Source organism: Nothoprocta perdicaria, unplaced genomic scaffold (assembly GCF_003342845.1).
Source record: "Nothoprocta perdicaria isolate Ctin4 unplaced genomic scaffold, notPer1 scaffold_67, whole genome shotgun sequence".
Classification (NCBI taxonomy): domain Eukaryota; kingdom Metazoa; phylum Chordata; class Aves; order Tinamiformes; family Tinamidae; genus Nothoprocta; species Nothoprocta perdicaria.
In genome coordinates, this window is record NW_020455943.1 from 2697519 (window position 1) to 2715184 (window position 17666).

At 53.2% G+C, this 17666-nt stretch overlaps 2 protein-coding genes across 3 annotated transcripts in view; one reads left to right on the forward strand and one right to left on the reverse strand.

Moving 5' to 3' along the window:
* Positions 1 to 826: 826 nt before the first annotated feature.
* On the forward strand, positions 827 to 9494 carry PRICKLE1 (prickle planar cell polarity protein 1). Its single transcript, XM_026050291.1, has 7 exons — positions 827 to 984; positions 3265 to 3378; positions 4236 to 4373; positions 4830 to 5033; positions 5545 to 5731; positions 5875 to 6738; positions 7417 to 9494. Exons 1-7 carry the CDS (start codon positions 865 to 867, stop codon positions 8271 to 8273), a joined length of 2484 nt encoding a protein of 827 aa, XP_025906076.1. The 5' UTR covers positions 827 to 864; the 3' UTR covers positions 8274 to 9494.
* Positions 9495 to 11996: 2502 nt separating this feature from the next.
* The window catches only part of PPHLN1 (periphilin 1), a 57386-nt gene continuing 51716 nt past the window's right edge, over positions 11997 to 17666 (reverse strand). For both annotated transcript variants that reach the window (XM_026050278.1, XM_026050277.1), the window contains one exon: positions 11997 to 12491. In XM_026050278.1, the coding sequence (XP_025906063.1) occupies positions 12282 to 12491 (210 nt within the window). In that variant the 3' untranslated portion in view covers positions 11997 to 12281. The remainder of the gene's footprint in view (positions 12492 to 17666) is intronic.

Here is a 17666-nt window from a genome sequence, read left to right on the forward strand (position 1 = left end):
TGATCTGCTCCTCTTCACTGAAACTCCTCTTCAGAACTTGCTAGGAACTTCTGCCAGTGCAAACCATTTATGCAGTGAGGTCTTTTTCTGTACTGCAGAGTGGAGTGGATCTTGGTGAGAACCTTCTTGGCCAGTTTTGACTCAGAATAGTCCCACTGATACTGAGCCCCGGAAACTTAGTGCTGGGAGGAGGCCTGGCCCTGTAGGGTTGGAGTTAATCACAGCAATCACCGTGTCCTTTACAGAGCCTAATCTCCCGTAATTGGATTTCAGATATTTACCTGCCCTGCCACCCTCCTGCCCTCCTAGGGCTCACACAAAGATCTGGGAAGCATCCAGCAGCCCTTCATTGCCCGCTTCACGCCTCCCTCCATAAAAAGGGGCCACTAACAACCGCCCAGCCAGCTTTCCCCAGGAAAGTTTTGGATTAGCTGTTTTCACCTCTTCTGTGTTACTGGACTGATAGCAACTACAAAAGCACTCATGTTACCCCTTTTATTATTATCTGCTCATTCATTTTATTATCTGCTCAGCATGAGTCTTTGCTTAACCTGCAATATTTCAAAACAAGCAGAAATGCAAAGGACAGCAAGTGGTATATTGCAGTCTGCGTTGGTTACTAAATGCGGTTGTGCCAGTGTCTAGTTTTCCTTCCTACTCCTTTGGTTGTAGCAAGTATCCTGCGAGGATACTGCAATGGCTTTGAATGCCACACAGCACAAGGAACGCTAACCTGCTCTAAGGTTATTTACCCCAAGCGTTAGTCCCTGCAGGTTGGCATTAATTAACACGCTGGGAATGTCTTTCTCCAGACGGGCTGCCCGATGCGCTGCCGCTGAAGGGTCCCTCGCGCCGCCGCTCGACATGGAGCCCAAAGCGACCGGCCTGGCGTTCGGCTGCCAGCGGAGCTCCACGTCCGACGACGACTCCGGCTGCGCCTTGGAGGAGTACACCTGGGTGCCGCCGGGCCTGAGGCCGGAGCAGGTACAGCCCCCCGGGCTTCGTGTCTTTAAAGCAACCCCAGGAGGAGCTGCTGCAGGGAGTGGTACCCTGCGGAAGGGCCTTAAGTGTTTTCACATGTATACAGGTCTTCTTAGGGTTATTCTTAAAACTTTTAGCTTCTTGCTTTGTTTAATAGTCCAGTCAGACAGTCTTAGGGGAGCTTAAAATCCCGGTCATTCAGGAATAAATTAAAAATGTTTTTTTAGTTGTATTAGTCTAGTATTTTCAATAAATGTGTGTCACACAAGTATTTATTGTAGAGTCAATGCAGCCCAGAAAACACTCACTTTCTCCTTGAAATAGGTGTCTTGGTTAAACTCGTGCTCGTGGCATTCCTTGTGGCACTGTGTTACCTGGGTAGTACTTAACTGGTTTCATACAACCCTTTGCCTAAATAACTAGGGATTTGACAGCTAGACAAATGAACGTTACCATAGCACACCAAAATGAAAGTATTCTGTCATTTTGACAATCGCTAACATATTTTACCTTAGTTTAAATAACTGTATGTCTGCCAGGATTTCTCCCATGCATTCACTGGAGCAGCCACTTGTGGCTCGGGAGCTGCTCGTGCACTTCCCTTCTCCCTGCTCCCCTTCCTCCGTATCCATTAGAACATAACACTAATGGAAACACAAGTTCAGTTATCAGTGAGCAAGTTGCTTGGCAGAACTGAAAAGAAACTCCAATAGCAGCTCTTTAATGATCTTGTAACTGTATACTGAAAAGGTATATTCCGTAATATCCAGGAGCTGAGCTTCACTGTTGAATGGTTATGTGGTGTTAAGTGATTACAGGGACTTCCTGTTAAAGGAGGGAGAGCAACTCTCATGCAGCTGGTCTATATTTACAGTCTATATTTATGAAGATACAAAAGAGGCATCATTTTTGCTACGTAGAGATTTGTATTTAATCATGAATAAATCAACAAGTCGGCAGCAATGGCAAATAAATTGTTACTTAGTGAAATTGTTTTTCTCACTTGAGCGCATATATAAGAATCCTCACAAATTCTGCAAGTTAACGTTTTGCCAGAGCAATTAAGTAAATCCAGTTTATTTAATTGCCTCATATTCCACCTACTGAAACTTATTACAGATTCTTTTTTAAGAAGAATATATGCACATTGGAAACAGTATAATAACCAAACAGGCATGCAGTGTCTTTGCAAGCTTCCTCTTTACTGCACGTTGTTAGTTCCTCCTGCAGCTTTGTTGAATACCATCAGTAGTAGGTGGGCTTACAGCAGATTCTTGATGTTCAAATGCTGGATAAATGAAAGCCAAACAATGTTTCGTGCAAGCTTTCCCATATAATTTTGATTGTTTCCTCAGTCAAGTGACTGATTGTTGCCTCCTTTTTCATCTATCTTGCACGGTAATAAGCTGTTGACCTAAGCGTTATTTAAATCTGGATGGCAAGTAATATTTTTGCCAATAGTCAGGTCTTATTTACTGCCCCAGGCCTTGTGACAAGCTGGAAGCTGCATAGGAAAAACAATAAATCTGTAGCTGTTCCACAAAAATATTTTTTGCCATTGGGCTTTGTCGTAGCATTCATTACAGCTTTCCCGTCGTAATTTTTTTCTGAAAATAATAATAAAAAGAGTGGAGATTGATCTGAAAATATTTCCAAGTAGGTTTGTAGAGCGTGTGTGCAGCCCATGAAAATTTCATAGCTAATTTGTGGCTGATTGACCTGCGGCTGGAGGCAGCCTGCTCGCAAGGCAGGGGCGGTTCTGCCTTCTCCCCGGGGATCACATGGAAGCAATGAAAGCCGATGCCGGGGACGAACCTGATCAGCAGGAGGCTACAAAACAGCTTTTGTCTCCGCAACGTGTAAAATGCACAGAGCAAATTAAACGTGTTTATATAGCGGCTGCTTTCTGGAAAGCTTCATGCCTTGGTGTGCTAAATTGCACAAGGGGACTTGGAATTTCAACAGGCTCGGCGACCGGCCCCGAAGGGGGCGGCAATAATGAGAACATTAAATGTGCATAATTTATGATACCCCTAATTGTCACTGCAAATTGCATTCCAGAAAAGCAATTCAGCAGCTGGGTGCTAAGCTGTAGCAGAGGCAATTCCGGTTTGCTGAGTTCGTTCCTCTGGGTCTCGTAGTTTCGGCGCAAATCCTGTCACGGCTCTAATGTAGCATGGCCTTTCCCCTTGGCAAAGGAGACCTGGGATGAATGGTGGCAGAAGGAACCAGGCTTTGGTGTTGGGTGTCTCTGGGCCTGAGTCCTGCCTGTCTCCTTTCCAGGTACAGCTCTATTTTGCCTGCCTGCCGGAGGACAAGGTCCCGTACATTAACAGCCCCGGCGAGAAACACCGGATTAAACAGCTGCTCTATCAGCTGCCGCCGCACGATAATGAGGTAAAAACGGAGCTTGCAGAGGAATGCTCCTGCCTGCTGCTGTTACCTGAGCATTCCCTACCCGCGTGTTCCTGACTCAGCAGCCTCAGCTGCTGCCCTCCCTGGCATCTCTCCCTGGAGCCGCGTGGGGCTGCCGCTGCCCCCTTTGTTTGGCCGCGCTAGATAAGGGCTGTCTGGAAGGGCGCTGCCTTGGCCTCTTGGGAAGGCTGGTGGCGGTGCAATAAACTTCCCACGGGTCGGTTTTATAGTGTTTGCAGCCACCCAGCAATCCCAGGAACCTCAGATTCCTGGGATTGCTCTGCAGCGCACAGAAAGGATGCGCTGTGACAGGGAGCACCTCGTGCTCCACGTATGCGGCGTGAGCCGGGGAGAAGCCGAAATAACAACCAGCCTCTCTGTGCTGGGGCGGCAGGAGCGGGGCCAGGGCCTTGAGAGCCTGGGTGTACTGCACGACTGAGCTGGGCTGTGGGCATTGAAACATAAATCTGCGTGACTGATATGGCTGTGATTGGTTTTAGTTTCAGTCAACTACTTAGGTGAAGCAATGAGTTTTGGTTGCCTTTCTAAAATACTGCTTTCTGCCTGGACTGCTTCTTCATTTGGCATATATTTTTCTCTAATGCAAGATATCTCTCGATACGAGGCTTGTATTGTGCTACACTAACCAAAAATAGACTGCAGAGAAGCTAGAAAAGTTTAATAATGATTGCCAGCATGCCTAATGTCTTGCATATGTTTGCTCAGTTATATATTTTGTTTGCTTAGTTATTATATACTTATATATATGTAATATATATATATTTAAAATCTTATGATCTAAAATAAGTGTTTTGGGGGGGGGGGTTCTTTTGTGGCAGGTGAGATACTGCCAGGCTTTAAGTGAAGAAGAGAAGAAGGAGCTGCAGATGTTCAGTTCTCAGCGCAAAAAGGAGGCCCTTGGCAGAGGCACTATCAAAGTGCTCTCCAGGGCTGTGATGCACGCGGTCTGCGAACAGGTAACGTGCTCCTAGGGCCGCAAGCGAACCTGCAGCAAGGATAATTTAAGACTTCAATATCCTTCTATTAAATGTAGGCTTCTGGCTCCTTACGTTTGAGCTCTGAAAAGAAAATTAGAATATTCCTAAAGCTGCACGTAAATACAATGAAGGTAGAGCAAAACAAAACATGATTAGGAATGTACTGAATATGTGATGTGTTTCCTACTGCAAAAAGCTGCTCTTATTCTTACTGAAACAAATGCACATGAAAATCAGGCATACATGTGAAATTATTTCTCTGTATAAAATAAACTTCTGCTGACGGATGCCCACAATTTGTCTATCCCAAGATTAAGAATTTTTCCTTCCTTTTGACTAAACTGTGGAGTAAGACCTGTGGGCTGGGCCTGGTGTTGGGAAGGCGCGTGTCCGGGGCCGGGCGGGAAGTGAATTCTCCCCTGGTTTCGCTCCTAGTGCGGCACCAAAGTGAACGGCGGCGAAGTCGCCGTCTTCGCCTCGAGAGCTGGGCCCGGCGTGTGCTGGCACCCCTCGTGCTTCGTGTGCTTCACCTGCAACGAGCTGCTCGTCGACCTCATCTACTTCTACCAGGATGGAAAAATTCACTGCGGCAGACACCACGCTGAACTTCTTAAGCCTCGGTGCTCAGCCTGCGATGAGGTAAGGAACTTGCATACATTTTGTGTCAGGCCACACATCTATTACTGCTTAGCTGACAAACTGCCCTGCCTGTTTGGGCAGTTACTGGCTTCAGATGAATCCCTTTATAGCAAGAAAAAGTCTGATGCGGAGATATGTTTGAAAGGTGAAGGTTGCTTCATTCCTTAATACCACAAGCAATGTGACTGTGTTTAGAAAACACCTCCCTGCCCCTAGCTGGAATTGAATTCTGTACCCTGAGTTAGAGAAAGGATCTGTACAAATATGCCAGGATGCTCTCTTAACAGCAGCCTTTTCAATTGTTCAAATACTCTTTACAACATATACTTTTCTTTTTAAGAGATTAGAATGCCACGTAAGATCTTTTTTGCTGTCTTTGTATTCCCAAAGCAGCTAAATAAAATGGAATTATTTGGTCTGCTAACTGTTCAAAATAGATATTTTACTTGCTCTGTGTCCTAAGGCGAGATTCTGACCACTTAACCAAAGGGTTTCTTTTCTGCTTTTGCAGATCATTTTTGCTGATGAATGCACGGAAGCCGAGGGCCGCCACTGGCACATGAAGCACTTCTGCTGCCTGGAGTGTGAGACCATCCTGGGCGGGCAGCGCTACATCATGAAGGACGGCAGGCCCTTCTGCTGCAACTGCTTTGAATCTCTCTACGCAGAATACTGCGAGACCTGTGGGGAACACATTGGTAAATATGCCCCTCGGCAGCATTTTACATTGATAAAAGTCAATCTAAATCCATTTAAAAGCCAATCTCACATTTCAGAAGTGGTGGATTGTGCAAGCAGTTCTGTTAGAGAACCCACCGTGTCGCCCTCTGTCCCTCTCTAGGGGTTGACCACGCTCAGATGACCTACGACGGGCAGCACTGGCACGCCACGGAGACCTGCTTTTCCTGCGCTCAGTGCAAGACCTCTCTGCTCGGCTGCCCCTTCCTCCCAAAGCAAGGGCAGATCTACTGCTCAAAAACCTGCAGCTTGGGTGAAGACGTTCACGCCTCCGACTCGTCCGATTCTGCCTTCCAGTCCGCGCGATCCAGAGACTCCAGGAGGAGCGTCCGGATGGGCAAGAGCAGCCGCTCGGCCGACCAGTGCCGCCAGTCGCTGCTCTTGTCGCCTGCCCTCAATTACAAGTTCCCCGGCCTCTCGAGCGACGCGGAGGACACCCTGTCCCGCAAGCTGGATCACCTGAGCCTTTCGAGGCAGGGGGCCGGCTTCACTAGCGAAGACTTCTGGAAAGGAAAGGGAGAGCAGGAAATGCCTGAAGACCCCGAAGAATGGGCTGAACACGAAGACTACATGACCCAGCTGCTCCTGAAGTTCGGTGACAAAAGCCTCTTCCAGCAGCCTGCCGAAGGGGACGCGCCGTCGGGCGAGCACTGGGTTTCCGACAGCATGGTCAAGAGCAAGCTGGACCTGAAACAAAATAACCCCAGCCTAGCAAGTAAAAAGTACCAGGCAGACATGTACTGGGCGCAGTCGCAGGACGGCCTGGGCGACTCTGCCTACGGCAGCCACCCGGGCCCCGCCAGCAGCAGGAAGATGCAGGAGCTGGACCTGGAGGCCGGGGCCGCCGGCTACGCGCACGGCCGCGCCGCCTGGTACGGAGGCTCCCTCGAGTGCCTCGCTGACCTGAAGCAGCAAGAGCAGAGCGTCCGGGACTCCATGGACTCCTTGGCTTTGTCCAACATCACAGGTAACGGGGGGAAGGCGAGCGGTGCTCGTAGAGCTCAGAAAGTGGGTTGGGATGTACTGAACGCGGGCCGCTTGTATGTGCAACTTTTAAAAAGCTTTAGTAGCGAGCAATGTCTGTGAATGACGTGGAAGCTTTTTATCAAGCACATATTGCTCTACAAGATAAAATTCTGCTCTTGAAATTAAGACAGCCCAGCTCCTTCCATTGCTTATAATGTGCCCGGGAGAGGAGCTGCAATAGGGAAGCTGGCATTACCAGAAGCACGAGAGAGGATAGCCTTAAAAAGGACAAGCGTGGATTGCAGAGTGTTTTAAAATACTTGTGTCTCCTGGAAGCAGGGTTTGTGTCTATTAGAGCAGCTTAAATGTTTTTCATTCCTTCAAGCTTCTTTCCGTCTTGGTATCCCTAGAGTTAGCCCCTTCTTTGGGCAGCAGAGCTAATACTTAATATGAAGTCAAGTAAGAACATTTTGGGGTTGTTATAAGGCCTCCTTGTAATTAAGACAAACCCAACCTGCTGCTGCTTCCTCTTCCTAGCAGCTAAGCCGTGGCGAGTGGCTGTAGGCCAGGCCTGTGGCAGCGGGAGGGCCTTTCTGGCACTCGGCCTGCTCAGTCGGTTGATGCTCCCGCCGCTGCGAGGCCGCTCACCCCCGTGTCCCTGCTCCCTCCCTCCCCACAGGCGCCTCGCTGGACGGCGAGGGCAAGGCCCGGCCGTCGCTCTACTCCCTGCAGACCTTCCAGGAGCTGGAGGGGGAGGACTGCGAGAAGATGAGCAACATGGGCACGCTGAACTCCTCCATGCTGCACCGCAGCACCGAGTCCCTGAAGAGCCTCAGCTCCGAGCTGGGCCACGAGAAGGCGCTGCCGGAGGAGAAGCCGGCGCAGCTGCCCGTGCTCAGGAGGTCCAAGTCCCAGTCACGGCCGCAGCAGGTGAAGTTCTCAGATGACGTTATCGATAACGGCAGTTACGAGAACGTGGAGATCAGGCAGCCGCCCATGAGCGAGAGGACTCGGAGGCGGGTCTATCACTTCGAGGAGCGGGGCAGTCGGCCTCATCATCATCGCAGAAGGAGCAGGAAGTCTCGCTCCGACAACGCGCTCAACTTGGCTGCGGAGAGAAGGTGCTCTCCCAAGGAGAGGTTTCGCTTCTACTCTCCCCAGGATCACGAGAAATTCCTGCAAAACAGGAGCTCCCGGGAGCTCCGGGCGTACGTGCGGAGCGGGGAGCTCTACGGGCAGTACGCCCACACCGCCTCCGACTACGCGCTGCGCAGCCGCATGGCCGACCGGTTTTATGGACTGTACGGCGACGAGGACGACTCGTGGTGCTCGACTTCATCCTCGTCATCCGATTCCGAAGAGGAAGGGTATTTCCTCGGACAGCCCATTCCGCAGCCGCGCTCGCTGAGATATCCATACTACACAGATGACCTTTCTAGTCCAACTGGTGCGTTATCTAGTTCTCAGTTTGGACAAAGGACAACCAAAGCAAAGAAGAAGAGGGGACACAAAGGGAAAAACTGCATAATTTCTTAATTGGTTTTAACAGTCGGGAAGGTCAGTCAGTGCTGCCGCTACAGCTTGAGCAGTCCGAACCACGTCTTTTTATATTAATAATTGTACTTAGGCAAGTTGCTAAGGTTCCTAATGCTTTGCCAGTGTAAATTATAACCCCACCAGAGTTTACATTGTAAAGCTATCATTAAGAAGTGTCCCTGCGCCGGATGATGTGCTCGGACACGGCCGGGTCCCCGGTGTCGTGGTCGGGCTGTGGGAGCAGCCCTGGCCCAGGCGCTCCCCGCGCCCGCTGCTCGCCTGGTGGGGCAGGAGGTGTCCAGCAAAGACCAGGAGACACCGCGTCCCTCCCGCCTGGCGCTCTGCCCACCCTGCAGTCCTGGCTTCGCCAGGTCCCTCTTCCATGTCCCTCTTCCTCCTCACGGTTTCTCCACAGAAACTGGAACTTGGATTGGGAAAATCCCAAGCAGTCCTCCCCTAAGGAGGCGGCAGTCAACCATGGGCCTTGAAGCGCTCGGGGCCCTCCCAGGTCCCAAGGCAGCAGGAAGGGACTTGGCGCCGTCCTGGTTTTGCCTCCGCGTTAGGAGCTGGAGCGCTGGGTAAGGCAGGCGGGTGCCCAAGGGAGGCGCTCCCTGAGCCCGGACCAGGCTGCGTGTGAAGGGTCTGAGCCCAGCAGTGGGAGCGCCCGAGCAGCGGGGCCTCCTGCGTCCCCCCTCCTCCTCCTCCTGCTCCTCCTGCTCCTGCTCCCGGTGCCGGTGTCGGCAGGGCCGGAGGGAGCCGAGCGCGGCCGCCCCGCGGGCTGCTCCGTGAAGCCGCTCGTGCAGCGCACGTTTCCCAAGGGACCTGAAGCCGGGCGCTCCGCTCCCGCCCTCGGAATCGCCTTATCCACCTTCCAGACTCTGTCAGCTGCGATCCTGAGTGGAGAACAGCGGTATTTATAATGTAGTATTTGATAGGCTAAAGTGTATTCATAATTTAACGTGTACATACTGTACAGGTAAAATTTTAAAAGCCGAGTATTTTTATATCCCTGAGTTTGAAGAGCGGTTTGCTACGCGAGCGAGCTGGATTGGTCAGGGGTTTGACAGCAGCAGTTCGGATGAAATAAATATCACTTGTATTTTAGTCAGGGCTTTTAAGTATAAAAATGTTTTTAAATGTTTAGTGTAAAGCATCTTAATTTTGTCTCCTAGCTATTGAGAGCTCTGTATGCATGTGGGGCTTTGTAAATACTCTCTAAACTGCGGCCCTGGAGTCTCGCAACTGTTATTTATGGGTCAAGCAAAATGTAAACGCTGTGAATGTAACGGGCACGCGAAGGGGGAATACACCAGTACGGAGGGCAGCGGCTCCCGTGCACGTGCTCGTCTCGTCATTCCCCTCCCGCGGGGCAGGGCCCTTGGGAAAGAGCCCGGAGCCGCCTCGGAAGCCGCCGCTTCCCGCGTGTGGGGCTGCTTCCACAGGGAAGCACAATAACAGCCACGGTTCTCCCTTAACCAACCCCGAGCAAACGTCACGGAGGTGCGAGCAGGAAGATTTAATGCAGGGGCAAGGCAAAACAGAGCCTATTATCACTCGGGAATGAGAGCATCCCGTTAAGCCTTTCACAGAAACAGCATCTAGAAAAAAATCAAGTCTCCTTCGTTTATCAGTAAAATTTAATCATTTCTGAAAGCAGATGAATCTAAGAACCAGCTGATGGAAACTTCTGAGAGATCCTACCGACCTATTAGCTAATCTGAAAAAACAAACAGCCAAACCCCGTGAATATTGCAAGGATCCTGCTCGCAAGTCTGATTAAATTTCACTGTGGTGACAAAGGAGACTCCTAACACAACATACAGCCAAAATGGGCATTGTAAATCAATGTAAATCAAAAACAGTAAACATTTTTTTTTCCCTTAGCCTTTTCAACCCAAAATACAGCGGCGGGTGGTTCCAGGCGAGGCCCCAGGAGCAACGTGGGGCCTGTCCCTGCTGCAGGCGCGGGGGGCTCTGCGGCTGCGCGAGCAAGGCTCGCGCGTTCAGCTCTACTACCTGCTCTTAGCAAGGCCCGCGGGTTTAACTTTAGTACCTGCTCTTAGCAAGGCCCGCGGGTTTAACTTTAGTACCTGCTCTTAGCAAGGCCCGCGGGTTTAACTTTAGCACTTGCTCGTGTGCAAGTCTCACGGGGCTTAACGCCCGCCCTGAGCTGGTGCCGTCACTACCATGGGGCCAGGGCAGCTGGAGCCGCTGCAGCAGGAGAGGCCGGGAGAGGCCGGGCTGCTGCTGCAGCCCCTCTCCCTGTGGGGAGGCTGCGCAGGTGGGTTCCCCTGCCCCACACGGATGGGTTCCCCTGCCCCACACGGGTGGGTTCCCTCGTGCTGTTGGGGTGGGTTCCTCCGCCCCACGTGGGGGGTTCCCTTGCGCGGCGCTGCCCAGGACGCCCCAGTTCGCGCAGGTGCCGCCCGGGTCGCCCCGAGCCCCACGAGCGACCCCCACACCCAACGTGGGCCCCGCTGGCCCCCCGGCACCCGCTGCGGGACCCCCTGCCGGGCTGCACACGCGGGCAGCCCCACAGGGCCCCACGGGCCCCCCGGCACCCAGCAGGGCCGCTGCCGCTCGTTCCGCTCTCACCTTGACCTTCACCTGCCTGGAATCGCTCCTATGAACTCGACAGGCTCCTGCACAAGGGACGGAATTCACTGGCTTCTCCACTTAAAGACGCTCTGCGTTTCGGAGTTGGTGACCTCTGTCTTCAGGCCGTATATAGAGAGCTCTGCATACCGAAATATACACGTGCCAAGCAAGCGGCGCTTGTGCTCATCTCCGGCTCAAAGTCTCCCCATCTCCACAGGGTGCAGAAAGCGCCGCCTCCCGCTGCACGCGGCCACGCACCGCAGGCAGCGGCCGGGGGCCCGGGCACCGCTCGGCCCGGAGCGCCCATCCCTATCCGGAGCGCCCGTCCCCATCTGGAGCACCCATTCCCATCCGGAGCGCCCATCCCCCTCCAGAGTGCCCATTCCCATCCAGAGCGCCTGTCCCCATCCACAGCACCCAATCCAGAGCACCCACTTCCATCCAGAGCACCCATCACATCTCGCAGCACCCATTCCCATCTGGAACACCCATCCCCATCCCATGGCACTGGCACCTCCCTGGCCCTCGGGTCAGAGCCCAGTCCCGCCTCTATCCAAGCCGGAAAGGCCGCGGAAATCGGGGCAACTTGGGCTCAGGGAAGGAAGAGACAGTCCCACCCATAGCCCTTGTCCTGACCTTCCAAATTCCTGCCCCTTCTCCACGCCAGAACGAAGGATTGTTGGGATGCAGCCCTGCAGCCGCTGAAACCGGCCCATAAGGACCACCAAAAGGGGAAAGGGGGAGCGGGCGCCGGCCCCGCGCGCTGCACAGGCTGCTTGCGGCCCCCACGAAACCCAAACAGCTGCCAGCAGGAACGGCGGGACGGGGCTCATCCCTCCCGCACAGCGCTGCTCCCCAGCACTGACGCTCAGCACCGGGAACACCGGAATGCGGGAGGCATCCGCAGAACCTGCAGCTCAAAGCAAAAAGGAGCCGCTTCCCGCCGGGAACAGGGAAGGGCCGCGGCAGCCGCTGGGGATGCCACCCCCAGCATCACTTACAAAAGGAAGCTGAGGTTAAATTATCATAAATAACGTAAAATCCCGGTTGGGATCAGCCTGGCAAGGCGTCCTGCCGGATTACGAGGACAGGGCGCACTTCCGCGCAAGCTGACAAATGAAGAGCTATTTCTCGTTATTTTAATAAAAAATAGGGCGCTTTCAGTTACCCTTCTAAATACAGAAACGTTACATGTACATGGATCAGACGGAACATTTTTTCCTAGGTAACTGTGTAAAGTCCCCCAAATGGTTTGTCGCTTTCCAGCCTGATCGGAGCGAAAATCCTTCTCCAAGGAGCGAAGGGCAGCGAGTCCCGATGGGAAGAGCAGAAGCGGGGCAGCCCGGCAGGACCGCGGCGGGTCCAGCCCCACAGGCCCCACACGCGGGCCCCACACGCGGGCTCTCCTCCTCAATACGGGCCCTCGTGGAAGGCCTCCGGCACGTCCGGGTTGGCAGCATCGTACTGGGCGATGAAGAGCTTGAGCTCCTCGATGCAGCGCTCGCCGATCTCGTGCAGGTTCTGCCGCAGCGCGAACTGCACGGGCTTCTCCAGCGCCGGGTCCTTGTCGATGAGCATCTTCACGACCATGCCGAAGGTCTCGCAGTCCTGCCGGTACACCTGCGGGAAGCGGGCGGGAGCCGGTTAAACGTGGGAGCATCCCGAGTGTCCCGAATGTCCCGAGCATCCGGAGGAGCCACCGCGGCCCCAGGCCACGCAGGGAGCCCCGGATGGGACACGGGTTCCTGCTGCAGGAACATTCGTCCTCCCTGCACCTCCGACCCGCTCCAAAACCAGGAGCTTCTACAACCCCTGCCCAGCAGCTTCCCACCCACCTCCCCAGCGCCCGGCACCATCCCAAAGCTCCAAAGGCACCGGCCGCTTCCGAGCCGATTAATCCAGCCCCAGCAGCACAGGAAGGTGGCGGAATCCCCTCCGCTGCCAGCAGAGTGGGAATGGCGGTGGCGGAATCCCCTCCACTGCCAGGTGGTTTCACATCCTTCTGCTCCATTTCCTCTTGGAAAACTGCAGCCGGCTTGTGCTGGGACGCGGGGTTCTACCCAACACGGCCCTCCCATTTATCTAAATTAGGGACACAAATAACATCGTCACCTACCATTAATTCCTTGTCAAGCAAAAGGCCTGTTGTATTCATAGGGACGAGTCCAAGGGAGCTCAAGAAAATTCAAGGAAAAAGGGGCACTCCGACACTAAGGAAACCCTCTTGGACAAACGTTGATTAACGCCGTTAAGAGGGACCCTCTCGCAGTGTCTGATGTCAAACGCTTTATAGCCGTTGAAAACGGGACTCATTTTTCAACCCCCTGCTGACAGATAAGAGGGAGCCTTTCGGGAGCACCTAATTTTCAGGAGAGATTAATAAACCCGAAGGAAGGGAGCAAGCCAAGGCAAGGCCGAGCTCAGGACCCGCAGGAGCAGCCGGTGAGCGCGGGCTCTTCTTTCCCGACGCCGGTTCCTTCCCTGCCTTACGGATTCCGTGTTTCCAGCAGCCACACAACAAGGAATGCAGGCTCCACAGGGCTCATTTTTCACACCTCGTGAAACGCGGCACGAAGGGAACTTCAAACGGAGCAAAATTCGTTTCTTCTTTTTTTCCCCCCTTTTCAGATTCTTTCCAGTGTGAAAGCTGAGGACAAACCTCGTGCCTGAGCAGCCGTGGGGCGGGAGGGGGGAATTAGGGAATCCCCCCGGGGCCTCCGGCCCCTGCCCGGGCGGCTCCGGCCCCCTGTTCCCAGGTTGGGGCCGGATGCTCCGGGGGCAGCAGCTCCGGGACAGCTGGCAGCTCCTGAGCGCCCCCCTGCCTGGGTCACGCGGAGGCTCCGGATCCGGCCCCAGCTCCGGCGGCTCCGACACGCAGGGCTCCGCCTCGAGCGGAGTGCGGAGCTGCTCCTCCCGCTTTCTATCCCACAGGGAGCCCACACGGATCCAATCCTTTCATCTTTACATATAAATATTGGCCTAATCCAGGCAACACATTTTTTCCCCAAAACTTCCACAACAGGAGCCTCAATGGAGAATCAATGGGGTCATCGTCGGCATCCTCATCGTGTCTGGAGACAGAGAGGCTGTGAAAGGACCCAACAAGCTGCAGCCTAATGCGCTTGTGTTGCTTTTTTTGTGGCAAAAGCCCTCCTGAAGAAGGACGGCAAGGACGGCAGGGCTGCAACAGAGGGCAAGGGCAGGAAGCGGAGCGGGAAGGGCAATCCGGCAGGAGACAGCCAAGGAAGCGGCTCCGGCTCCTCCAGCCTGGAGCACCGCGCCGCGCCGCGAAGGCCACGTGCCCGGCTGTGAATTCCCTCCGAGCTGCTGCAAAACAGCACGGGGCCTTCGGTGCCCACATCCACGTCCTGCACAGCGGAGGCGGCGGCTGCTTCCGGCAATGGGCAGAGAACGGGAGAAGTGCCAGGGAAAAGGGAAGGCATCAGGGGCTCTGAACGTGCCCAGTCACCTGCTGGAAACCAGCTCTCTGCTGCAGGAGGATCCTGGGCGAAGCTGTGACCACTGCTTCAAAACAGCTACATCCCTAACATTCCATCAGATTTCGATTCGGAGCCCAGACCATGGAAAACTCATCCGTAAACATCTGGGATTCAACACTGAAAACGATTCCATGTGTGGGGAAAGAAGAAATAACATTTCAGTGTGGAGAGACAAGAAAGGGAATGATACCAACAGCACGGCTATTCTGCCTGATACATGTCAGGTAATCCCAAAAACATCTAAAGCCACAGGGCGATCATTTACTGAGGCCACCACATACTTTTAGTCTCTGATCTAAGCCACAGCACAAGCGTAATGGAAAAAACGTGGAGCGCTTTTGACAGGCACACGAGGGAGGTGCAGGAACAGTTGCTCTACTGAAAAAAAAAAAGTTGATTTACCTATGAAAATGTGCATAAAATAAACTCAAGATACCCAAAGTCTGCAAGCTTGGCACCCTTGAGCTCTGAGGATCACAAATATGACTATGATTCTATGATTTTTAAGGCATTTTAACTTTTTTTTTGTACATTAGAAGCCTAGAGGCTCCATATGAGATTAACACTCCAGCGTGCTATTCCCTGTACGAGCACTTGCGTATAGACCCAAATCCAAAGGTGGAACATGTTAGTTAACACCCCTATGTATATAACTAGACCAAGAGTTGCACAGTTAGAGCTTCTTAACTACAGGTAAAGGCCCAGCCAAACATCCGCCTCGAGTCCCCAGCTGGAGCAGCAGGAAACGTTACTGCCCACAGGCTGGATGGAGGAGATGGAGCCCTAGAACTCAGCGGCAGGACTCCCCTTTGGGAACTCCCGTCTCCCTAAGTCTGACCGTGTTTGAACCCTGTGTACGGATGCAATCGCACTCAGCTAGAAAACATCCTTATTCCCTCGACATCATTGTCTTTCCCTGCCTAGCACAGCCTTTTCTGAACTGATTCTGGAACTGTTTGCACGTTTCAACCAACGTAGCTGCTGGGTAACATACATCAACAGTAGTGAGAGAAGAAGAAACCAGAATTTAAGGCTTCCTTCCTTAGAGGAGACTATAGCCCACCGAAGAGCAGAGTCAGAAACAGTCTTTTTGGTCTCAGAAGTCTTGCATTCCTGTCTGAAGAGCAGCTTAATTTTAACAGGAGAAATAGGCACATAGTAACACATACTTGCTATGGAGACGAGGCCTGGAAAAATGGGGAAGCTGGAAAGGGGTATTCACAAACTAACCGCAGTCCATGGCAGTTCCTCTCTGCAGTCCATGCAAGGAAAGGTTTTCCCACTTTGAGGTGATTCAGAACAGCTAAAACCACGGCCTGGGCTGTAAGTAGCCTCTGGGGAAGGGGGAACACAAGAGAAGTTCCTTGACTATGAGGAGGGCCCACAGAAGACACAGCAAAGCACGGAGCCTCGGGGTGTCCTGTGTCCACAGCTCCCGGACAGCACAACCAAGCAGGAATTGGGAGGTGCAGATTCCCCCTCTCTCTCGCAGAATGGATTCAAGTGAACCTCCCTCTCTCCTTTCTGGGGGAGCCGCTCTCATGCACGTGCCTTAAACTAAAGTGACTTCATTGCTGCCTCCTCCAGCCATGAGTTCAACTGAACATGGCTTGACCGCACTGCTCTGAGCACACACGTAGGCACCACCTCGAATGGGAATGACCAAGGGCCTTGAGCACGCGAGGTGCTTTACACAAGAGGCTGGTCAATGCAGAGCAGTGCCTTAGATCTGTGAGCGCAGGGCAGGGCCGGGCCTCCCGGCACGAGGGCCACATCCACCCGGTGGATGTGGTCTCTTCGTAAGCAGAACTGATGCCTTCCATTTCACCTCAAGTTTCCGCTTTGTGAAACCTCCTAATCCCGTGTTCTTCCTCATCACACTCTGTCCCTCATTTTGAACCCCTCCCTTTATCCCCTGCATTTCCCAGACCCAGTTCTCCCCTCTCCCAGCACCGCTTTTCCGCAGCCCGGGACACAGCCTGCGGTGCCCGTGTTGGCTGGGCAGCCAAGAGCCCCAGTGCTGCGAGTCCCCGCTGACCTGGAGGCAGTGCCGCTTCCCGCACCCCATCCCAAGGACCAGGAGCCGCGGATCCGTGCACAGGCGGGAAGCGAAGGGCCCTCAACCCTGGGCAGATACCAGCTCCGTGCTACTAGGGTTCAGCTGGGACCTTCACAGGCTGGGACCTGGGTTTAAGCACCACACAGTTTGTCACCCCCAGAAGAAGGGTCCCTTTCAGTTACTAGCGGGCGCCTTTCCCACAGGTCTCAGATCCCCCACACAAGGCAGGGAGAAGCCATGTGCTCCGTGATGCTCCTCTGCCTCCTGTCAAAGGCTTGAGCACCTAGAGAGCAGGTTTGAGGGCCCCACCACAGCCCTGGAGACTCAGCTAAGGAGAGAGCAACTTGTCCCCAACTCCTCCTGCCTCAGCGAGGCCTCGGGGCTCCTCAGAGCCCTCCAGAGACCCTGGGGCTCCTCAGGGCCCTCCAGAGGCCCTGGGGCTCCTCGGGGCCTGCCAAGGCCTGGGACAGCGCTCTGGTGGCCACAGGAACCAGCTCCTTCCTGCCCAGGAGGGGCTCCGGGCCCTCAACGCGGCCCCATCTACCCCAGGCTTCCCCGCACGAGCGAGCTGGCGACGAGCAACAATGTTCCTGGTGTTTCTCCCACTCCTAACAGAGCTAGGCCACAGAACAAACGATCACGTAGGCCCAGCTCTAGGCCAAGTGCCCGCGTAGCCGCGTTTCACACGGCAGTGGTGAGTGCGAGCTCTAGCAAACTGGGAAGCTGCTGTAGTTCAAACACTCCCGTTATGAGAGTAGCTCCAGGGGACATCCTTGCCAAAGACATCTTCTGAAAAGAGCTATTAACTCTCTCCAAATCACTATTTTATACATACACAGTTTACACACGCGCAGCCCTACATTTTTCTCAGCTGTGCAAATTAGACTTTATTAAGCTAACCTAAATGTACTCTCCTCAAGTACAATGAGCTAATGGTGCCCTAAAAGCATAAACAGATTTTTCACTAGCACAGGGGGAACGTAACTGTACCGTTATGTTTATGTGTGCGAGAGCTCCACACTGAAAGGAACACTCAGAACTGGCTCGCAGGCAATTTCCGTGATCGAGACATGTAAAACTGGTCTTCAGAACAAGATGAAGTATTTTTCATGGCTACTAAAAGCTAAATTAATGCGTGACAAATCTAATACGTGGATACTATGGAGGTATACAATTTTTAATTATGAAACATCAACAAGCCTATTCCCCCTCTTTCTTGAATATGCACTGACAATT